Source organism: Orycteropus afer, unplaced genomic scaffold, assembly GCF_000298275.1.
Source record: "Orycteropus afer afer isolate SDZICR_OR568_19922 unplaced genomic scaffold, OryAfe1.0 scaffold00023, whole genome shotgun sequence".
Taxonomy (NCBI): domain Eukaryota; kingdom Metazoa; phylum Chordata; class Mammalia; order Tubulidentata; family Orycteropodidae; genus Orycteropus; species Orycteropus afer.
Window position 1 is genome coordinate 3,711,268 of NW_006921610.1, and position 25,044 is coordinate 3,736,311.

General features: G+C 39.5%; 1 protein-coding gene across 1 annotated transcript in view; it reads right to left on the reverse strand.

Annotated features, from left to right (window-relative positions):
• FMNL2 (formin like 2) overlaps nt 1-25,044 on the reverse strand; it is a 429,889-nt gene that overhangs the window by 30,168 nt on the left and 374,677 nt on the right. The window contains exons 10-15 of the mRNA XM_042783649.1: nt 11,764-11,838; nt 7,437-7,547; nt 4,694-4,843; nt 2,571-2,672; nt 392-704; nt 1-51 (exon numbers count right to left, since the gene is read on the reverse strand). The exon at nt 1-51 is cut by the window's left edge and continues 186 nt beyond it. Coding sequence (XP_042639583.1) covers nt 1-51; nt 392-704; nt 2,571-2,672; nt 4,694-4,843; nt 7,437-7,547; nt 11,764-11,838 — 802 coding nt within the window. The remainder of the gene's footprint in view (nt 52-391; nt 705-2,570; nt 2,673-4,693; nt 4,844-7,436; nt 7,548-11,763; nt 11,839-25,044) is intronic.

Consider the following 25,044-nt stretch of genomic DNA (forward strand, 5'->3'; position numbering starts at 1 on the left):
GTGGGGGAGGTGGGGGTGGAGGCATAGGTGGCGTTACTGGACCATTTTGCACTAGCAAAGGAGAAAGGAAATAGAATGACTTTAAAAACAGAGAAATGATTTTTCTCTCAAGATGTCACTTATATATAATGTATCTGAAAGCAGATCATTTAAAAGGACAAAAGAATTTTTTTTTTCAAAGACTATAAAATTTCCTCATTGACAAATGGGGGATTCAACACATGTGAAATGAAGATTTACAATCTTAACCTCAAAAGATAAAACGTTCTTAAAATCAGTAAGCCAAAGAATGTGCCAACATAAATAGACCAAGGGCATAATTGGAGAGTTGGTAAAAGAAGAAATGCAAATATCCCAATCCTACCTTAGTTCTCATGTCAAGGTTCCTTACCTGCTTCAGCTGCATCCGATGACAGAGGTAGTGGTGGGGGAGGAGTGGACAAGGGCCCCGAGGAGGTAGTCCCCGTTATTGGTCCCACATAGTTACCAGCTGCCACTTCAGACCCCATGGGCAATGTGCCTGATGCCACAACGGGAAGTATGGCAATCTCCCCATCCCCTTTCTTCTGAATTTTAATGGTCCCCTGTTTTTCCAGTTCATGAATCTTTTTTTCCAGGGTAGACTGTCTTTGAATAGCTTCTTCTTTTTCCTTGACCATTTTTCGTAATGTGTGAACCTGGGTATTTGCATCTTTATAGATTTCCTGCAAAAGAGTCCATGATGAAGAGTGTGTCTTCATATGACATTCCTATCTGTGTCCCCATCAGATGGGCACACTGAAAACAGAGAAAATAACTAAAAAGTAGGAAAAGGATAAGGAGTCCCTGGATGAAACCGACAGTTAAACGCTCAAATGTTAGCTGAAAGGTTGTCAGTTTGAACCCATCCAGAGGCCCCTGGAAGACAGGCCTGGAAATCTGCTTCTGTAAGGTCACAGCCTTGAAAACCCTGTGGGGCAGTTTTACTCTGCTCACATGGAACGAGTCAAAACCAATCTGACAACAACTAACAATAGGAAAAAGATACTCACATAAATAAGAATTACACAGAACTCAACCAGAATCTACAAAGGCCCGTTGTAATCATCAGTTGTTCATTGGTTACGTAAATAATATTATTCTTAAGATAGTTCTTTACATTTAATAAATACAGCTAACTAAATTTCCTCCACAGGTCGACATGAGCAGGACAGAGATGGCCCCAACATAATTTTACATTTGACTCTGGAATATACTGACAATATATATACGCTTTGCTTTCACTTATTATAAAATTTCTTTGTAACTCCTAGATACATATCTGCTAACAACAGACAAATGGATCTAAATCAGACTTAGATATAAGTCAGACTGGGATTAAAAAATGCTTTGCAGAAAGCACGGAATAATCTACTCATGCATAACCAGGGGCAAACAGTTCTTGAATGTGTTACTCTGGTCCCCATGATGCCCTCTTGACCAAGGCTCGGGGCAGGGATGTTTGAACATCTTCCCTTTGGTAATGCAGTTAACAAAATGGGCCAAAGTATCCCTCCACTAATGATTTATTTCTGTTTAGGTTTTTAGCAGAAAACAAAGAAGTTACAAATTTCAGTTCAAAGTCTGTCTTGGTTCCTTTCATAAGGGGCCCATCGAGGTTCTAAAGAAAGAATTTTATGGAACTGACTTTACTTGCTGAGCCTTGTACATGTGATCTCTCACCACAAACCTCCAGCAGGCAGGGAAACATTCTTCACACCCTGTCTATTATTAATAATCTGAGAGTCTGAACTTGAATTAAGTCCATATGCTACGACTTTGTTTCCGAGGCATGCCAGAAAATAAATTTCCAAAAGTTAACTATAGGACATGTTAGAGGATCAAGCAACACACAAGACATGATAACCATCACATAAAATGTACCATTTTATTAACAGTGGTGTAAAGGCAAGCCACTCGCCTGAAAGCCCTCCAGGCACTTTGGTGTTTTATGTTCTGTAAAATCCAAAGCTCTTGGATGGCACTCTATAAATACCTAACATGTAAGTAAAACCAGCATAAGGCCAAATAAAATGTCAGGGATTAGCTGATAGTAAAATAGATTGGCTTTTCTTTATCTTTTTTTTTTTTTTTTTTTGGTGAATACCATTAAGTCTAGCCTGTGTTATAATTTCACCATTTCCATGGTAACCACCAAATCTGGTTTCAAGTGGATAAAGTAAAGAAATACAAAGAAGCCCATGTACTAATAAAACACAAATAAGTGGCATGCATTAAATCCACGCTGTGCTTTTATTTTCAACCAAATGGATGAGCCACAAAATGAACTCAGCCTCCTCTAGATGGGACAGTGTCGTTGTTCCCAAAGCCTGTGATAAGGAAATACTGAACACCCAATATTTGATTGCATACACATGTGTATACATACTCCATGTGTATGTTTCATTTGAGCATTACCTCTGAAATAGTTCCAATAAATATGCTGCATCAGGGCATTCCTCTGAAATCAACATATTCCCACCCCATTAGCCTAAAATAGACATGTGTTCCCTGCCATGCCCATCAGGGGCAGCTGTCACCATCATACTTACTCGAACAACATCCAGCTCCTTGTTCCTCTGCATAAGCTGTTTTTCCAGTTCCACAATCTTGGACATGGCTTCATTCTCTGTGTCTTGCAGTTTTTCAGACAACTGTAAGGTTTTGAAATGGAAGCTGTGTCACAACACAGGACATATCTGATCTAGGTCCTTGGTTCTCAGAAAGTGTAGCTCAAAGGCCATTAAGGGACCACCAGAGTCCTACATGTGTTTCACAAGTTGTTTTCTGGTATTGTTAATATTTATAATATGGCTCTGCATACATATTTGTATCTGAGATAAATTAATAATTTATATGTAACCCTTAATAAAACTCTTATGTCAGCTCCTTAGTTTTCAACATGCACAGTGTGTCTCCCTCCATTTTTGAAGAAGCTAGAAAGGGGAGAAATTCTTAGGAGGTATAAAAGGTTAATGTACCCAGCTGATAATTGAAAATGTTGGAGGTTCAAGTATCCAGAGGTGCCTCAGAGGAAAGTCCTAGCAATTTACTTCCCAAATAAAAGGCCATTAAAAACCCTGTGGAAGTTAGGTCAACTCTGACATACATGGGATTGCCATGAATCAGAATTGACTGGATGATAACTGGTATTAACAGCAAAAATAGAGATCAGTAAGGTGAGGGAGGAAGGGGAGTCTTCTGGTCTTCCTTATTCCCACCTAAGAAAGGACCATCAGCCAAAAGCTTCTGAAAATAGTTGATCTAAAAACTGTCCAGTCATTATAGACCCATTTAAAAAAAGATTACTATTTGTTGCAACTCAAACTACCCAAGTAAGAAAAGACATTTTGGGGTGGGTAGTTCAAATAAACAGGTGGTCTGCTACAAAAGTGGGGATATAAATATGGCCATGCAGTGCTGGCTGAGGCTTCAAGTGAAAGACAGGGTGAGTCATGTGTTCAATAGCTACTTTTAGCATAAGGCTCAAAAAGCAAGTGACTTCAGATTTCTTATATCTCATTGAAAATGATCGCACATAAAGGAAATCAGTAAGACAAGGTGAGGAGCAAGAGTGGAGATTTGCAGTGATCAAGTTCAACATATAGCACAAATCTCTTAGTGAAAGAATACTGGGACTGTAATTCTCTTCTTAAGAAAGTGCCACCTAGGGCACGGTCACACTTACGAAAAGAGGATTTGGGGCCTACTGACATGGCTTAAACACAGCCAAGAGGATGGGTGCCCATTCTCAGAGTGATAGAAAAGGGTGAAGGGCAGTAAGCACATGTTTCCTACAGAGCATGGAGGGAAAGAAATGGACTATTCCTAGGGAAAACTGATATCCCTAAAAAAGGAAAAAAAGAGGCAACTCATTTCACAATCAAGATGACAGTCAATCAGAATGTCATGAAAATAATTGGATCCTCACAATGCTTGAGTTTTTGAGAAGCATTATTCTTCTGGTCACTTTTTCAATACTTAAATATGTGCACTTCATGAATGAGCAACTGAAAAACCTCTGAAGGCCTTTAGACTCATACTCAACTGTGGTCTGTGGCAAGAAAGATCCTCCACAGAAAAATGAGCCTCTGCTTTAAGAGAGAGCTGATGTTACACGGAGAGGGCACTTTTCTTCAAAGAAGAGAATAGATAGAAAAGCTCACTGGTCTCTTGAAAATGCCTATTGTTGAAATTTGTCTATGTAAATGTGAAGCCCCATAAGGCAGGGATGTGCAGACATGCATCATGGAAACACCAGATGATCCTGTCCATGGGCCTGTGTAGACAGCTTTGGTAAAAGATTACTCATATTTGGAAGATTTTTTGTCACTCAGGGTCAAATTCCCATATTTGAACTGCATTTCCCTCTAATCTTTAGGTTACAGCAATCAACTAACTCTCCTGTGCCTATAACTAAGATACCTAGAGAATGTGAACTCAATGAAACTGGGCAGGAATGTGAGCTGAGGCAAGACAAATGATTCCATTTAGTTTTAAGTAATGTAAACTTGCCTTCTTGGCTAAAACCTAGAATGGCTTCTGATAATTCCATACGCCAAGTTGCAGCATTCTGTATTCCAAATGCTTTAATTACTGCCATAAAGCTAACACTAATTCAGCTTTTCACTTCATTGAAACCAAAGCAACATTTCTTTTTCTGAGCTGCACTTACATGAGAAATGTTTTCTTCCAGTTCTTCCACTCTCTCCAAGGCTGCATTCTTGGTTTCAGCATCTTCCAGCAAAGCTCCCACATCAAACACATTGTCCAGGTAAGCCTGAATCTGTACCTGCAACTTGTCACTCTCAGTGTGTTTCAACTTCTAAAATCCAAAACACAAGAGAAGGTGGTGTTAGCATGAGTTTCTGTTTATTCCAAATAGTCCAAGTCTCTTCCAAAAGAGGGCTTAATATATCATCCTCCTTCAGAGAATTGCGTGAATTACAAATTCTCCTTAAGAGAAGTGACTGCCTAAGACAATAAAATCAAGTAGATTACCTTCTGGAGAATAACCCTTCCCAAATATACACACATTTTCCCTCTAATCTTTCCTGTTCCATGTCGACCTATGCTAATCTAAAACATTTTGAAACATGCAAAATAAAAAAAAAAAAAATCAACAACAGCTTCAAAAGGGAACAGCAGTAACAGGGAACATAAATCTTGAGGGGTTGCTATGTAACACAAAAGAATGGAGTGGCTGTTATCTTTGCCTTTATAATGCCCCTCAGTGTACATGTGTGAGGGGGTTAGGTGAAGAGGTGGGGAGACACTGATAGATTAATACGTAGCCTACAGGCTTATGTTAGCACAAGTTGCGCACCCTCCAAGATTGCATCTCTAAGTCACTGCCCAGCAGGAACAGCTTAGGACTCCCCAAAGCAGACATCAGGAAGGTTTCCCTGTTCACCAGATCCCAGGGCTTAGCATCCAACAGAATTCTGAACTAGCTCTGAGGTGAAACTAGAGGTAAAAACAAACTCATGGCATCTTCCCTACAAAAGTCAGGACTTGCCCTGGAGAACAGAAGAGTGGAGTGGTCAGAATAGTATTTGGAACACGGATGATGGAAGTAAACATTTACTGAACAACTTAATGACCACTTACAACATTGGGTGACCATAAACTATGGAAGCACTTATACATTATATGCTTGTTAATATTACACTTTTAATCACCTCTGCCTGTCAGGGTCTGAATCAATAGACCAAGAAGTTAAAGAAATATGGAGGTTTGAAACAATCTCAACATTTTAAAAGGAATTTCATTCTATATAAATTCCCAAGAAAGTGGATTTTCTCCAAGGCCTAATCTGGGATTCTACAACTTAGTCTATTCTGAAAAGACTGTCACACCTTACTTCCATAGTCAAAACTGAAAAAGATTTCTGAATAATGGCAAAGGTTAGAAAAGAAAATAGAACAAAGGCTTAATCAGAATTTTTGCAAGATTCACAATGAGTAACGAATATTTACTGATGTGTTAGGAACTGCCACCATTACCTAGAGCCTGAAAGCTAGCTCTTTCTGGACATCACAAAACTGAACCCAGAACATCACTAGGAATCTATACATCTAATGTTTGTTCAAATATTGCCATTTTCACGGAATATGGGACATAATTCAACCGCAAAGCAGGAGAACCAACTTCTCAATAATATATTCTGTCAATGACATGAGTGGGCCTTCAAATAGGAAAACAATTCCAACAACTCTTTAAGAGAAATCTATCAGGACTCTTCCTGAGGAAAGTCTACCCAAGGGCAGCCTAGGTGTCTAGGAAGCAAAGCCATCAGTCCCAGAGTAACCAACTCTGAGATTCTGCCTTGCAATAAATGAGGATGCAGTCTGTTTAATTCCCTGCCTTTGTCCCTAATGAAAAGTCCCTGAGTGATAACCAGAAGGTTGGTGGTTCAAACCTACTCAGCAGCAGCACAGACAAGAACTGGTAAACTACTTCTATAAAGATCATAGCTAAGAAAACTCTATGGAACCATCTACTCTGTAACACTAGGATTACCATGAGTCAGAATTGACTTGACAGCACAAGACAGCAACAGTATCCCTAATGAAGACAACAGTTGAACTTTGGAGATGTCCAAGAGAAGTACTTCTATCTTCTTCATAACCAGAAATGGCTTTGAAATTGAGGCAAATAATCCTTGTGCTATCATTAGTGTTCATTCAAATTCAACTAGACCATTCCTGGATAAAGGGGAAAACAAAAACTGCCTAACGGTCAAAGGATGAGGGTACATCCTGTGCACACATAGTTACTCAAGTCCATTTATGATTTCCACATCAACTTTCTGTTTCTTAGCTGAAGTACTTCAGGGAACTGGCTGAACACTTCTGAAAGGGAGTAAGAAAAAGAGAAATGTTAGACCCCTTCTCCCAAGAACTGAAAGTGGAACTTATAAATCCACAAACACTTTAAGCAGAATTTAAAAGCTACATGAAGAAGTCCCTAATGTCCATTTCCTCATTAGTTTTTTGTGCTCTAAGCTTATTTATTCATCACTCCATAGCAGTCCTGGTTTGACGTTCCCTACCCAGATGGGGTCCCCAGAGTGACCATGAACGTGAATTACCCAACAGCCTGGAGGAAGAATGTGATGAGATTTGACCCAAACAGAGCTCAAAAGCAGAGGAAAGCCACAGCCAAACCTACAAGAGGTTATCTAACTTCAGACTAATCAGCTGCTGGCAGAAGACAGCCTGAGGTCCCAGGAAGTCTGCAAGAATCCAGCTGCTCTGGCAGATTGCATCACTCAGATTAGTTCCTTTTAACTAGCATGTACTACAGTGGTTGACTGCATGGAGTTGTAAGCCTTCTTTCACTACTATGGATTTACCATTGAGGATGGACAGAAAAGCAATTCCTATACTTGAACCAAAAATGAGAGCAATACTCACATCCAAGTATTCATCCAGGCCCAATTTGGTGAATTCATATTGGAGGTGAACTCTGAAATTCATGTCTTCCACCGAATGGACTACAATATTAATAAATTGCATAGAGGCCACCTGAAATGAAATTATCAAGGGGTTAGCTAGGCTCCAAATTTCTTTTCTCAGTTTAATCATAATCATGTGCTTTCAGTGTCACTAAACCAGCCCATTTACCAATTATCTTTTTGTTCATTTTATCAGGTTTTTAAATATATTTTTTAAATAACTTTTTTTAAAAAATTGAAAAGTTACATAAGTACAATAATGAGATACCACTTCACACTCACTAGGATGGCTATAATCAAAAAGATAATAACAAGAAGGGGAGGGAACACTGCAAAAATAAATAATAATAATTAAAAGATAATAACGAGTGTTGAAGAGAATGTAGAGAAATTGGAACCTTCGTACACTGCTTCTGGGAATGGAACGTGGTACAGCTGCTATTGACAGGCAGATCCTCAAGAAGTCAAACACAGAGTTACCATGTGATCCAGAAATTCTACTTCTATGTTTATCATCCAGACAATTGAAAATATACTGTCATACAAAAAGTTGTATATAAATATGTTCAAAGTACCATTATTCATAACAGTCAAAAAGGGAGAACTACTCAAATATGCATCAACTGATGAATGGATAAACAAAATGTGGTAGATCCACATGATGGAATATTATACAACAATAAAAAGGAATGAAAGACTGGCATGCATAACATGGATGAACTTTGAAAACACTCTGCTAAGTAAAAGAATTCAGTCACAAAAGACCACATATTATATGACTTCATTCATACGAAATATCCAGGACAGGCAAATCGATAGAGATAGAATGCAGTTCAGGGAAGGGGGGAAATGGGTGTGATTGCTAATGACTCCAGGGCTTCTATGTAGAGGGATGCAACGGTCTAAAACTAGATTGCAGTGATGGTTGGACAACCCTATGAATAACCTAAAACCACAATGAATCGTATATTTCAAGTGGGTATTTCGGATGATATGTTAGTTATATTTTAGGAAAACTGTATTTTTTAAAAAAAAAAGTCATATCGTTTTATCAATTATTTAAAAGTCACATTGTTGTTGTTGTTGTTATGTGCCGTCAAGTCGGCCCCGACTCATAGCGACCCCTCCTTGGGTTTCCGAGGCAGTATCACTACGGAAGTAGGATTGCCCAACCTTCCTTCCGAGGAGTGGCTGGTGGGTTTGAACCGCCAGCCATCTGGTTAGCAGGCAAGTGTCTTAGCCACTATGCTACCAGAGCTCCCAAAAGTCACATAGGTCTACATAAATTATTATAGGTATATTCTAAAAAATGTGAAAATGACTACAGAGAACTTTAAATCACCTATAATCTCCCCCACAAGATAATCACTTCTACAAAGTTATTGTCAACCCCACCTACCAATAGGATAGTAACAGATCTTTCATCTTAACCAATTAGTTTCCACGAAAGCTTTAGATCTATTCTCTCCCTACAATGCCACCCATGGCCCTAAGACCCACCACAGAGAAAAGTAGTTTACAGTTTGCTAAATAACATAACAGAATTCAACAGTTCATATATAGTAAACATATTTTGCTAATGTGTCTCTCTACATATTTTGCTAATGTTTCCCTCTATGGTTGAAGAGAATCTCTTGCAAGGAGGTAAAATAATTGAGGAACCTAGATTAATTTTCTCCCACAGAACCTCCTTATTATTTCTCTCACCCCTAAACCCAGTTTCCTTTATCCTTTTTTTTTTTTTTTAAAGTGTGTCTATCAAGTTAGATCCTTTTTTGAATAAATGATACATTGGATATCTTTGAAGATGTATAAACTCTCTATGTTACTAGGTTACTCTATTGTAATTTATTAAAAAAAAAATCACTTCAGGTTCTATGATAAAACAAGCTAAAAAAGATTTTGCCAGGTGTTTCTGTTTGCTTTTGTCCACAAAAAAAAATGCAGAAAAAAGAAGAAAATATCTTACTCTATATTAAAGGAATTTACATTATATGTTAAGAAGAATTTGTTGTTTGAGAGGTTGAGCAACCTAATTGTATCCTCAAGGCAGTTTATGAAAAGCCTTGTTTTTCTGGAGGAAAAACATGGTCAGCATCTTTCCATTTCTCTTAAGAAAGCAGGTCTAAATGTTCTGTTCAACTTTATGATATTCACTGTTTGCTAGGTGACTCATGAACACAACGTACTAACAGCCTGTAAATAAAGTGCTTTGATGTATATACACGTGAACAAATGAAATGACAGGAAATATATTCTAGTTTGTAGACAGACAACTGCAGGTGTCATTAAGGGCTTAATATAATTTCAGCAGAAATTCAAATGGCCAGAGAGGTCTGATAGGTAACATAAGTGAGTAAGGTGGGCCATGTGTAACACAATAGGGAAAGGTTTGGACTGGAGAGGATACCTTCATACTAAAGGAATAGGGGCTACTTGGCTCTGCAGAAACAGAGGCCTAGGATTATCCAAAATTTTTTATTTTCAAGAAAATAAGGAATCTGTATTTTTATGTGCAAACTCCAAATTTTTGTATATAGCTCTGGTAGCGTAGTGCCTAAGGCATTTGACTGCTAACCAGAAGGCTGGCGGTTCAAACCCACCAGCCACTCCTCAGAAGGAAGACTGGACAAGCTCCTTCCTTAGAGATACTGCCTCAGAAACCCAAGCAGGGGACCCTATGAGTCAGAACTGACTTGACCACAGTGAGTTTTTGTTTTTTTAGGGAAAGAAGTATCCACTTAAAAAGATCAGAAATTTGCAAAGTTATGCTTCATACTTGACAGTCACTGGAGCAATTACGATGAAAATTGCACTTGGTGTCCTAAGCATAGGCTTTGCAAGACCCTTCAGTGTAAGAGCTGGTTAGGATATCTGCCCCAGGCTAGAACTGAGTTGGGAGATTAAGCTCATGGACTTCTTGGGTTCAGAAGTTTTCTAGGGGAACTGTATTAAATCAAAAAAGCCTGCAGATCTGAATGCACTCAAGGGAAATTTGTCTCAGGAAATTCTCTAGACCATCTTCAGGCCTCCATTAACATTTAAGTATATGAATTCAGAAGTTCCAAAACTCATTTAGCTGTTCTTTTTGTTTGTTTGTTTTAACTTAAGGATGACACTATTGCTGCAGAACAACATGTTCTTATAGGTTGTTTAACCTAAGGAAACTGTAATATGATTATGCATTACTAGAGCAGGAAAGTGATTAATGGGAAAAATCACAGATGTATATTAATTTTGTGGCTGTTGCAGTTGTTGCATGCTGTTGAGTCATTTAGATTCATAGCAACCTTATAGGACAGAGTAGAACTGTTCCATAGGGTTTTCTAGGCTGTAATCTTTACAGCAGGAGCCCTAGTGGTACAGTGGTTAAGCACTTGGCCATTAACCAAAAGGTTGGTGGTTGAAACCCATCAGCTTTTCTACAGAAGAAAGATGTGACAATCTGCTCCCATAAAGATTTACAGCCTTGGAAACCCTATGGGGTAGTTCTACTCTGTCCTGTAGGACCACAATGAGTCAGAATCAACTCGAAGACAGTGGGTAGTCTGTACTATAGGGTCATTTTGAATAAAATCAACTTGATGGCAATGGGTTTGATTTGTAGAATTTTTATGGGAGCGGATTGCCAGGTCTTTTCTTCCACAGAGCTGCTGGGTAGATTAGAACTACCAACCTTTTGGTTAACAGCTGAGCACTTAACCATTAAACCACCAGGGCTGTTTAATTTGGGGGATACATACTGTCAATTCTACAAACCAAAGCACTCTAGTCATTGAGAATATAGTCAGGAGAAGACCATTGGCTAGGAGCTGCAAGAGGTGAAATGGTCAAGGCTCTTGGTTTCTATCTTAAGGATTCCTATGCAATCCTACTTCCGTAGTGATACTGCCTCGGAAACCCAAGGAGGGGTCGCTATGAGTCGGGTTTGACTCGACGGCACATAACAACAACAACATGCAACACCATTCAGCTAATGTGACAACTGTGGGCATCTGCACCAGAAAATATTTACCTGTCAACTTCCTTTTCCCAATCACATGGATCTTCCCCTTTATTTGCTATAAATAGTACTTCTGGTGTTTACTATAAAGTATATATGTAAGGAATAGAACTGAAAATAAATATCACAAAGGGAAAGCAGATTAAGACACTCTAGACTGTATCTACAGCATATAATATTCAATTTCCTGTCTCCGTAACACTCACACACACTCGCACACCTAGCAGTGTTAGGAAAAAATTGCTGAGTTTGCTTTGTTGAAAGTAATACTGAAACAACTCACCATAAAATCTATGTTATTGTCTTCATTCCTGAAATGTTCCATCAGCTTCTCAAAGCGTTGTTTTTCCCCACAAACCTGAAATATACATTTCATCGCTTATGTGAAATTCCAAACATAAGCACTCCAAAATGAGATGCAGAAATTTCAGCATTAATAATTACTTCCAGAATCTTTTTTTTTTCCCTCTCTCTCACACACTATTTACTTCTCTTCTAAGCTACTTAACTCACAAATAGCAACATGAGCCAGAACTAAAAGCTGATCCCTGGTTTCTTTTGCATGTTCTCTTGATTATTTTAAAATCATATCCAACATGTTTTCCTTTCATTGGTTGTCTTTGCAGTCCCACCACTTTTTTAGCACACACACTGAATCCTAGAAGGTAGTTCATGGTAAAAAAAAAAAAAAAAAAAAATGACCACAGTTTTCCATCCTAACAAAAGCACTTTTTAAAACAGACATGCTAAAAGTAATGAATAATTTAGTATTCAAATTCCTAGAAAACCAGGCTCAAAATTTTCTTCTTTATGTCAAACTGAATTAAACACTTTTAATGCATAAACTACAACACACAACAAGTAAATTAGACACTTTCAAAAGCTATCTTAACTCATGTAAGAGGACTGGTGGATAAAAATTTGCAGTTATGTGTGAAGCAACATCCCAGAATCCTGAAACAGAATTTAGCTCAACTTAATTATTTGATTAACTAGGTGAAATAAGCAGATAAAGTACTGGAAACTCCAAGGCTCCAAGGGATCTGCATATACATGGAGTTAAATACATGAAGTTACAAGTTGTTGTTGTTGTTGTTGTTGTTATTTGCCATCGAGTCGGCCCCGACTCATAGCGACCCCTCCTTGGGTTTCCGAGGCAGTATCACTACGGAAGTAGGAATGCCCAACCGTCTTTCCGAGGAGTGGCTGGTGGGTTTGAACCGCCAGCCTTCTGGTTAGCAGTCAAGTGCCTTAGGCACTATGCTACCAGAGTCAAAATCTGAAAACAAATAGTGCTGATGGTTACACATGATGAACATAATTAAAGTCACTGAATTTTACATGTAAAAACTGTTGAAATGACATTTTTGGTTACACACATATTATATATACTTACCACAACAACAACATAGAGCCAGAAAAAAATGTGTACCAGATAATACTTTCTGGAAACTCATTTTCAAAGTCAAGGAACAAACTTTAACTCTGTCAATGTCCTTCTTTGGACCAAAGTCTTATCCCTATAGGGTTATTCATTCATTCACCCTCCAGAAAATGTTTCTCTGAATACCTCTGGACTGCAAACTTGGTTAGGAAGACAACCCCTAGTCTTAACATTTTGCTACTTTAATCCTGGTTTCATATGTGAAACTAAATCTTTTGATTTCATTTGTGATCATAGGGATACTCAGGCCAATCCTGAAGCATTCTACCAAAATGATACTTCATAATATTATAATTGAATTTAGTCATGTTAAATAATGACATTTAATTAAATGTTAAATGAACATACATATTTTGGTGGAGACAAAGTCGCATGAAGGAATTTTGTTTCTTTTGTTCACTATATCCTCAACACCTACAACTATGCTTAGCGCACTGTAAATTCTCAATAATATTTGCTGAATTGCACTGAAGAGAGGATGAATGAATAATTATGTCAAACTATACTTAACAATACTCTCCATTATATTTCAGAGTGAAACAAGAACCATTAGACCACTGTGGAGCAGCAGGCACCTGGAATAAATCTTAATGGCAGTCCCTTTCCCTAAACTATCTGCTGGAAGTATTGAGAGGACTAGCCCTCAGCCTCTGAGCACCTTTTTGTTTTAAAGCAATTCTTTGTTTCAAAAGTTTCAGACCATAGTTTACTGTATTCTGATGACTACTCTCCATTTATTTAGACATACCTTAATAAAAAATAATTACAGATGCAGAGAACACAGCATGGGTTCAGTCCAGAGGAAAGGAGGGGGCTCAAGCAGGGAGATCCTAAAGTATAGCCTTGTAAAAAGGACCCCACCCCCACCCCAGTGAGTCTGACTCTGTAGGCTAGGTGGGGGAAAGGTGACACGCATGCAGAGTTTTAAAAGCACTAGGAATCATCTGATGCTCCACAAAGGCCACAGAACACAAATTCAAGGAGAAACTGTGTTCTCTCCCTGCCCTAGCCAGTCCTTTGGCACCATTTTAAGGCCCCTGTAGAGAATATACAAGAAGCTCTGGTGGTTTATTTGGTAAGACAGTGCTGCTAACCAGAAGGTCATTAGTTCAAACACACCAGCTGCTCCACAGGAGAAAGATGAGGTAATCTACTTCTGTAAAGATATGCAGCCTTGGAGACCCAGTGGGGTCACTCTGAGTTAGAATTGACTCAGTGGCAGTGGGTTTGGTTTTTTGATTTAGAGAGCATACCAGAGAGCCTGGGTGGTTCAAAAGGTTAACATACTGAGCCACTAACTGAAAAGTTAGAAGTTCAAGTCTACTCAGAGGTGCTTTGGAAGAAAGGTCTGGTGAACTTACAAAACATCAGCTGTTGAAAACCCTATGTAGCATAGTTCTAGTCAGACACACATGGAGTTGCCACAAGTTAGAGTTAACTCAACAGCAACTGGTTTACTAGTGGAGAATATACAACAGGTTTCTGGACACAAAAGCCTCATTGAAGGGAATGGTGAGGCAGTGCAGGGCAGCTCCTCAGGCCACCGATACCAATCTTGTGTGTGAAGGACAACTTTCTCTACCCTAAACCAAAAAACCACACCTACTGCCATCGAGTTGATTTCATTTCATAGTGACCCCCATTGGGTTTCCAAGGCTGTAAATATGGAAATAAATCTTGCCCCCAGAGAGCAAATGGTGGGTTTGAATGGTTGACCAGGTTAGCAGTCAAATGTCTTACCCACCTCACTACCAGAGCTTTCCCTAGCCCTGTGGGTAGAAATTGCTAAGCCATGATTACAAATGGTCAGAATTACAGCCTCAATGTTCTTCAAGAGAAACCCCAACATAAGAACATTGCTTCCCAGTAGAATGGTTATTTCCATCTGTTTGGAGAGGTGGTAATACCAGGAGGAGAAAAGAAGAAAGGCATTCTTGGATCTAGGGACAAGCCCAAGACAAATCCCATGATTAAAATTCTGCTGAGCCAGTAGGCACTAACTGAACTAGAAGAGACAACAGCTATCAATGAATAGTGATACAATTCCCAGGGGGGCAAAGCCCTGCAAATCAAAGAATGCCAAAAAGGTGGAAAATGTTATGGATAATCTTGTGCCCTCGATTTATGAATGAGAAACTGACACCTAGACAGGTCAAGTATCACTGGTTTGATGGAAGGTCAGCACAGAGTGGCGGAACCAATGCCCAGCCTGACAGTCCCCTCCTACATATCCACTGCCCTCGAGTTGCATTCGACTCATAACAACCCCTCCTTGCATTTCCAAGGTGGTATCACTATGGAAGTAGATTGCCCAACCTTCCCTCCGAAGAGTGGCTGGTGGGTTTGAACTGCCAGCCTTCTGGTTAGCAGTCAAGTGCCTTAGGCACTACGTCACCAGCGTTCCTCCCCTCCTACATAGCCCAGAATATTCAGGTAAACATATTCCATTTAAGAAGATAGTTAAAGCATTCTAGGATTATCTGAGACACCAATAGAGATTTTTTTCTTTTTTAATTAAAAAAAAAAAGTCATCATTTAATCATGAATGCACTTGATACTCATGTATCAGAAATGCCCATGGAACTTCTAAAAATGACCAATTCCTGGAATCTAAATTGAGTCATACTGAATGAGAATCTCCATGGACAGTACTAAGAATCTGTTTGTTTGGTTTTTTTTTTTTTTAAAAAAAGTACTCACTGTCATTGGACCAGCATTTGGGAACCAGTGACTTACACAAAATTAAACTAGATTTAATGGTTAAACCTTCAGCTTTTCTGCCTATCAGTCATAAAATGGATAGCTAGATCATTAACTTCCCAACTCATTCAACACCTGACTTAGCAATATAAATTAAGAAACAGTTATTATAACCATATACCATAGGAATGCAGCAAGAATTGGCCCACTGTCCCTTTGTAGCACAAACCAGTTGTTGTCAAGTCAATGCCCACTCATGCAATAATAAAGTAAATTACAAATAACCAGGGATTGTGTCCAGGGCACTAGAGAAGATGGATTTTCTATGACTGGAAAAAGCACATGTGGACAGCAACAAAACAAATTAGAGCCTAGTAACAAAAGGAGATGATATCAAATCCAGAACAATCAATACTAGATTAAGATCATGCTGTGCAAACATCCCAAAAAATCATGGTCCTAGCTCAGTAGAATGGACTGAAATTTTTTTAGAGCCCTGAATATATAAACTTCTTTTGAAATCCCTCATTCTGTCAACAGACAAATCCATGTTGAGAACATGTGTGTTATGAAACAGAAAAATACCTTTAATCTTCAAAAAGCAATAGATTTAAATATCTTCCAATTAACAGCTGCTCTGAACTTAAGTGAGTTCAAATTCATGACATGACATGTTGCCAATGCAGAGGCCAGAGTGGGAAATCTTGAAAGAATGACCTGACTGACCACTGTCCCGATCCACTGTAAGAACCTGAAGGGGCCCCTAGTACCAGTTCCATCAGGGACTGGTGTATTCACTATGAAAACATTTAGACTGTTTGCTGCCCATCTCAACTAATAAATTCAGGGTGGCATTTGCTAACATTGTTCCACAGGACAACATGGGTTCCAGAGTTCCCCTTCATTTCTGCTGAAGGAAAGGAAACATGTGAACCAGATTCACATTTGTTTCTATATTACATACTTCGCCAATCATTAAACAAGTGTATACTACAATCCCACAGGAAATAGAAAGACATGTTTGGGAAGGATGGTAAAAGTTGTATCCCACATCAAAGAACGTCATTTTAGCTCACACTGCTCACATCTGGACCACCCCTATATGCTATTAAAAACAGGACCATCATGGCAGAACAGGCCTCTTCTCTCCTTTGAAATTGGCCTCATTTGAGAAAATTGGTGAGGATGAAAGAAAAGAAACACTGATTTGTGGTTGTTTTCAGAATTCACACACTGGCCTTAGTGAGGACGTTCTCAAGGACTTCATCGAAACATAAAAGAGCCAGAGGCATGTTTTCTCAGAGGCTGCATAAACTTCTAGCTGCCAACAAAGACCAGACAATATATGATCTGGAAATTTTTAAATAAAAAATTGTACTATTACAACTGAAAACTCTCATTGCTTGACTTTCATATTCACTGGTGTTTCTCACTCCTGTACTAGCTTGCACACCAATTTCCTTATCAATAAAATGTAGCCACTGGAGTAGGTAGGATGGGGAGTAAGTGTAAGAGTGAGAGCTACAGAAAAGCTGATCAGAGTAAATCAGAGAGAAGCCCTTGTGTCCATGTGCCAGTGCTAGCAACTGACACCAACTGACACCAACTGTAAAAATGGCAAGAAGGCCACATGTTCTGACCTCCTCTAATCTCACAAGAGGAAGACAGTAGTAACCCAAGGCCTATTACTGCAAGGCCAAATATGCTGCCTCCCTCCAGCCCTTTCACCAACCGTTCTTCCCAAAGCACCCACCACCTCTCTCCTGGGTTCGATAATTCACTGCAGTGGCCACACAGAACTCACAGATTACAGGGTTTATTAGGGAAGCACCAGGCTACAACTCAAGTTCAGAAAGAACGCTCAGTCTCTCTCCCAGCCCACCGTCCCTCAGCCAAGAATCTCTCGCAGTCTCTTTCCTAGCAGTGCTGGTCCCTCGGTGTCTCACTCAACAATGCGTCTCTCTTGCGTCTCCTTCCCAGCAACGTGTGTCTCAGGAGCCCACGTCTCTTTCAGCAGCACGTCTTCCTCAACCAGCAGTCAGAGAGAGTTCTGCCTCCTGGAGACCTCCTTTTGAGCCCGGCAGGGTGGCCAAACTAGCCAATCATAGCATCAGAACTCTAAGCACGTGAGAGAGAGTGGGCACCTCCCAGAACATTGTTTTGTGCCACGCCCAACAGAAATACTCCAGGTGGACACCTTCAGCAATCAGGAGCTCCTCAGTTGCTCATAGCAAATCCCACCTTGGAGTTTACAAAGACTTATGGGTAGAAAAGCCACACTAAATAATTTACTACACCACAGCCAGGATATTAGACTTCTACTGCTAACAGCCAGGGCCACCAAAAATTAAACAAACAAGCAGAAAAATAAAAATTTATAGGCCGGGAAAGCATATTTGTTGTTGTTGTTGTTAGGTGTGGTCAAGTTGTCTTTGACTCACAGTGACCACATGTGTGACAGAGTAGAACTGCACTAGGGAGTTTTCTTGGCAATAATCTTTACAGAAGTAGATTGCCAGTTCTTCCTCCCATAGAGCCACTAGGTGGTTTTGAACTAATAACCTTTTGGTTACCAGTTGAGGGCTTAACCATTTGAGACACCAACCAGGGCTTCTTGGGAAAGCATATACTCTATTGTAATACTGACTTTGAATAGCATGTGTGAATTCACCAAACCTAGTTAGCAGTGCATAAAGCAAAAACACCAAGGCTACAACCCTGGAACACAGAATTTATTCTGTTGAACCAGCCATCAACCCACCCAACCTTATGGTGTCTCGCCTGACGTCAACCCCTCTTTAAGACTTTAAGCTCTAACACTGATGGCGGTGAGGGAGTATGACGGAAGAAGTGAAACTCTATGGAGTATTAAGTAGAGATCAGAAAACCTGTTATAAGTCACGCCCTGCCACTATCCCATTGTGACCTTGTATATTCAGTGAAACTTCCCGGACTTCAGTCTTCACATCTATTCACTTGAGGATCTTAGATTATATGCTTTGTTTTCAAGTATATGCTTTGTTTTCAAGCTGTGCTTTAAGAAGCCATGGGGCTATGGAGGAGTATATTTGGAGATCCAAAGGTGAGGGGCTTGGCACGGAAAGGAAAAGCACAAATAAACACAGTTCCTGGGATTTCTACTCTCGTTTATCCAGATTGGCTTTATTACACTGAGTTGCTCGCTATGTGTTTTTTAAAATAAATAAAGTTTCATTGTTAACAAAGGCTTGAAAAAAAAAAAATCCTGCACTAGATATCTTGAAGCTCTAAGATTCTAATCTCAGCATGGCAGTATAACACAATATTCCCAAACTGATCAGCCTGTAAACTCTACACAAATGAAATTCAAAGATGCACTTGGCTACACAGGCCCTGGGTATCAAGCATCCCTGCCAAACCATCTCCTAGCATCTGGTTCACTCCTGCTTACAGAGCTGATAAATCCTGCCCTGCCCAGATAAAACGGTCCACTCCCAGGACAGGCAAGACAGATTTTCACTTAAAGGAGAATTAAAGTAAAAAAAAGCCTAACTCTTGCCAAAAACCAACTCAACTATGTTCTCAAACATCTGTGAAAGAAATTTCTGAATAGTCTCCCCAACCCATCTGGATAAAGCCAGAGCCCTTGATGCAAAAGAGGGAAGGCGTCTCTAAAGGTGGGCAGAGGTCAGGGGATGATTTTCCTACAGGCTAACAGACAAGAGAAGATAGTTTTACAAAAGCCTTGTAATAAAGTGCATTGTCTTGCCAGCAGATGTTGAAATGAACAACAGACTCCCTGACTTCCACCACCTCTCGGTATGCTTTCAAGGTCACTGACAGTCTTTGGCTTCCCCCAGCAGTAGCTCCCAGGGCACTATACAAAGTCTGCAGCCAGAACGAGTCCTGACTCTTCTGAGGTGGTTATAAAATATGCTTCTAGGTTGTTGTTGTTGTTGTGTGCCATCAAGTCAGCCCTGACTCATAGCGACCCCTCCTTGGGTTTCCGAGGCAGTATCACTACGGAAGTAGGATTGCCCAACCTTCCTTCCGAGGAGTGGCTGGTGGGTTTGAACCGCCAGCCTTCTGGTGAGCAGTCAAGTGCTTTAGCCACTATGCTACCAGCTTCTAGGTTAGTTATATAAAAATTAAAGAACACTTGCTTAAGTATTTCCTTCTTGTCCTGTTGCCTGGTGCCTGTGCATCAATACTTTCTTTTTCTCTTCTCACAATAGGGCCCTGTAATCTGTAGGACTCCTTGCAGGAAGGCATCATTTTAGAAGCACAGTCTATTACAACTGATTAGACAACCCTTCCTGGGGCCCATCAGAGAACAGTCCTGTTTTCTTCTCAGGGCCTCATGAAGTAAACAGTTATTTTCCCATTAGTCCTAGGTGAAATGCATCTTTTACCTTCTATTGAGAGCACCAACAGTCTGAAGGTTACTGATGACATAATCCAAACCAAACCTGTTGTGGTTGAGTCAATTCCAACTCATAGTGGCCCCACAGGACAGAGAAGAACTGTTCCATAGGGTTACCAAGGCTGTAAATCTTTATGGAAGCACACTACCACATCTTTCTCCTGCAGCTGGTGGGTTCAAACTGCTGATGACAATCTTTCAAATAATAGACAAGTGCTTAATCACAGCACCACTAGGGCTCCTTACTGATGCTATAATGACCCACAAAGCCACTTTTCCAAGGTGTTCTATGTTGTGGTCTATTGTTTTTTTTTCCCTGAGACAACTAAACATTTCAGTGGCTGCTATGACAAAAGCAAACCATTCTGATTTGTTGCTGCTTCCCAAGTCTCCTCAGGATTTAAAGTTGGAAATGTAAGTCGAAATGCAGCATTCTGAAACTAAACAAACTTATCTCACTCCACTAAAATAAAAACTAATGAAAGCTAAACAACTGAATTATTCTACAAATCTGCTCAATTGTCTTTCCTCATAAATAAGACATTTAGATCAATCTCGTATTGGTAGTCATTTGATTATGAGCCAGACGTTTCATCCACATAATGCTAAACATCTTCGTGAAAACTTTACTTTTACAGATGTTTCCAAATATCCAAATGTTTAGCAGCACACAGACAAAGCATCCAGAAGACAACTGTACTTTCCATGCATCTATTTTGCTGCACTGAATAAAGAATCCTGACAGAGAAGCAAAGGGCAAGTAAAATCTCCATATGACAAATTCATGAACATACCAAACACTAAATGAGAAATGTACTATCATCACCCCTGAAAGAGAGAGATGTCCTTCATTGCATTCTAGGGAGGAAGGATCCACAAATTCTGCTGAAAACTACAATATCTCATAAATGCTATCTTCAAGAAATATTTCTAATGTCTGACGAATCTCTCCTGCTTCACATCTCCTGGTCATCAGGAAGGACAAACACAGATTGCTTCGAAGTTTCTATTCCTACTAGAAGACCAACATACCTTCTCATTTGACAAGAGACTAGTATATTTAAATAGTTACCAGAGGCCTAAATGACAAAGGCCTTCAGTCATCATCTGGGACGACTTACCTGTTAGACCCCTCAAAAACAGAACCGAGCCTACCCCTGTCCCTTCTTCCATCCATTTCTCCTCACAGCTTCCTTTGAGCAGACACAAAATAATTCAAGCAAGGGAAAAGGAACACTACATTCCCAGATTTTTCGAAACCACAGTAACTGTACAGGGTTGGAGCTGCTTCAAGACTATGGCAGTTTCATCACAGACTTTGGGACCTGCTCAGAAGGCAGATGTCACCCCATTCTCCCCTCATGCCTGAATCACAGCAAATCAAATTAAACCAAATAAAGGTGAGCCACGAAGTCAGAGGCTCTAAGACAAAGTCTCTTTGTTTAATAGAACAAAGACCTCAGCCCAACAATAGGCAAATGCCTAAGGTTTGTCCACTAGGCACGCCTTCCTCTCATTTTAGAACCACTCTTTGCTTTCTTCTGTATTCTGCCCCAGACTTACCCTAATCAAGAATATTGCTTTTAGCTAACTGTCACCACTTCCACCCAACACAAAATAGTAGGTGATGGGCATGGGCAGCAGTTTGTAAAGTACAGTCTTCAAATGGCAAGAGTCCCTGAGGCTCTTTGACAGGGTCTGTCCAAACTATTTTTTATAATAATACTAAGATGTTACTTGCTTTTTTCAAAGTTGATATCTAAACTCATGGTGCAAAGGCAGAGGTAGGTAAAGCTAGTGATACACAAACAAAGGCAGTAGCACCAAACTAGTAAGTATTGTATTCTTCACAATGAAGGTGTTATTCTTCACAATGAAGCCCTGGGACGCCTGACACTATAACATCAAACAATCAAAAACAAATTTCTCTCTTTTCTTAATGCACTAAATGTGCCCTTTATACCAACCACATCAAAAACCCAGTGTCATTGAGTCATTCCCACTCACCGTGACCCTATAGGACAGAAGAACTGCCCCATAGTGTTTCCAAGCCTGTAAATCTTTACTGAAACAGACCGCCCCATCTTTCTTCTGTGGAGTGGCTGGTGGGTTTGAACAGCTGACCTTCTGGTTAGCAGCCAAATGCTTTAACCACTGCACAACCAGAGCTCCTGTATGACTACATAGGTCATACTATTTACTAGTTTTATACTTATTCCTGGAAAACACTTCAAAATGGAAAATTCAATGTTGTTCTTGTGGTGTACCAATAAATCCGGGAATTGCATGTGTTGCTGGTACTTTTATTGGTGGGGAAGAAACCCTGATTTTCCACAGCCAAAACCAAATTGCTGAAACAAAACAGAGCCTACAGCTCATGTTACCATGACTGACCATTTCCACTCTCCAGTGTTGCAGTACTGAGGGGGAAAATTCTGTCAGAGGGTTCAACTTCAAGATGAAGGGTGACTGACAGGAGTTGCTGGACCATCATCAGCAACCACTGAGCCGTTTTCTTCTACTGAGTATGTTTCAGTAAATTGTTGTGAATGAAAACCAAGTGTGACTATATCCTTGGCAGGATGATTTATAGAATGAAAGAGTTAGGCAGGAGCCATATGCTCCACTGTGGTGACAGAAATAAAGAATGGCTGTTGAACTACAGTGGGCAGAACAGAGTTTGGGGGTATGATGGAGAAGCCGGGAAATGAAAAGCCTAAATAATGACTTGAGAGCTCAGGCTTTTAAAAACTGCACAAATCAGACTTGCTTTCATAGACGGGACTCACTAGTGGCAGGGCACTAACAGTTTACCCACCACTTCAGCTTACATTCTGGTTAGGGAAGCAGCAAGATCTCGTGATACATCATAGATTTTTTAAAATAAGACTTAGCTGAAGGGATTGATGCACCCACTTTCCACAGTAATAAAAGAGAACAAGGGACTGAGTTGCAACTTAGTATCAAGTCACAAGTGACGTAATATTTAGCTTATTGCAATCCTACTAACTGGCCTTGGACATGTTAATTTTTGCTTTTTTTTTTTAAATAAAAATGACGGCATTTATCATTTTATTACCTAGGTATCTTTAGATCTGCAAAGATGCACTGAATCTTCCCTTCCTTAGGTAGAACTATATGAATATATATACACACACAATACATATTATACACATAGGTATGTAGAGGCAAAGTTTTATATAGAATCTTAAACTACAGAATGTGAAGGCATATGGAGACCATTTGACAAACTTTTTGCACCTACAGCAAAAACTTGTACCACATGATACCAGACCCACCAGTTTATCTTCTTATTCTCTTCACCGTCTCTTTCTGCTGCTGTCGGTGGTCTCTTCTGAACATCGTTCCAGCCTACCCAAGCCCTGATTCCTTACTCTTTTCCTTCTAGGCTGACATCCCTACAGAGTTCACATTCTCAGTAAAAATCTCCTCTTCCTTTGGATTTCACACAAGTGCATGCAAGCACACACACACACACACACAACTTTCTAATCACCTCTGTTTAAGCCTGTCTTCTCATTCATTATCTTTATTTCAAAACTAAATATCTGACCTTGGGAATTTTACCATAGCTAAAAAATGAAGTTAATAAAAACAAGGTTCATTTTCTTTGGCTAGGGGGAAAAAAAATCACCAGATCACATTTGTTCATCATATTTGGACTACTTTCTTCTTAATTAAACTTATACTATTTTAATAGATTCTTATTTTCCTCTTATGCCAGTCTGTCATATTCAATGGTTCACCCTGTCTTTTGTTGACAATTCTTCAGTTTTTTTTCTCCATGTCCATTGCCAGGGTCACTGGCTTGGTCTAGAGTCCAGCCCCAAATGCCATCTTCCAAACTCTAGCATCTCTCCCCTCTAATTTATTTTATGTAAAATAATAATACCCCTTAAGATTTATATGAACTACATAAAACACCTTTTTCAGATTTCCATTTGATTGAAATATTTATTAAAAACTCTTTATAAACTATAAAGTACTAAAAAACTATCACTTTCTTCCCTTTCTTTTTCTTTTTCCACCTACTTTTACCCGTTTTTCAGTTGATTTTTTAATCACAGGTTTCAAATCTCTCCACCATTACTTCCTCAGAAACTTAATCACACTTGCCTCCTGCCATGCTTTATTCTACAATGTGGGTCCCAGTTAGATATTTCCCCTTGCTAACCAGCTATTTATTATAACTAATACCACCCATGAGATAGATTTTGTGCCAATCTCCTCTTTTATTCACAGAATTCTCTCCACCAAATCAAGTCTCTTCCCTTCTTTACAATCCTACTCAAGACTTAACTCTCTCCCTTGAGCCTTGTACAAATAGCTTAGTCTGGGTTGAATTTCACTAAAACTTTCAAACCCTCCAATAATCTACCTAATCTATAACCATCCCATTAGGCTAGCTTTTTGATGGAAAAGTCCAAGTATGTATGAGAATGTATAGATGTGTTTGGTATGTGATAACATGTTTTATCAGGTTGTATATGAATTTTGGAGTTAAGTGGATCTGGGTAAAAATTCCAGAGCTTCTATTTACCAGAGTATGCCAGGAGATCCATTTACTCTGAGCCTCTTTTTCAGTATTCCTACTTCATAGGGTAGAATTGAGGATGAATAAATCTCTTTCATTCATTCTCTTGGCACTGCATAAATAATAAATGGTAGTCTCACTATTTCTAAATATGTATATTCCTTTTTAATTTACAGGATGTAAATATATTGGCTAATGTTTACAACATGGAAGAAATGGAAAAGATTCATGAACACTACTCATCTCATGTTTTCTCTCTGAAGATGACTGGGTTTAAAAGAAACTAACCAAACAAAACCCTTATGTATTGACTGTTGTTGTTGTTATGTGCTGTCGAGTATGGCCCCGACTCATAGCGACCCCTCCTTGGGTTTCCGAGGCAGTATATCACTACGGAAGTAGGATTGCCCAACCTTCCTTCCGAGGAGTGGCTGGTGGGTTTGAACCGCCAGCTGTCTGGTTA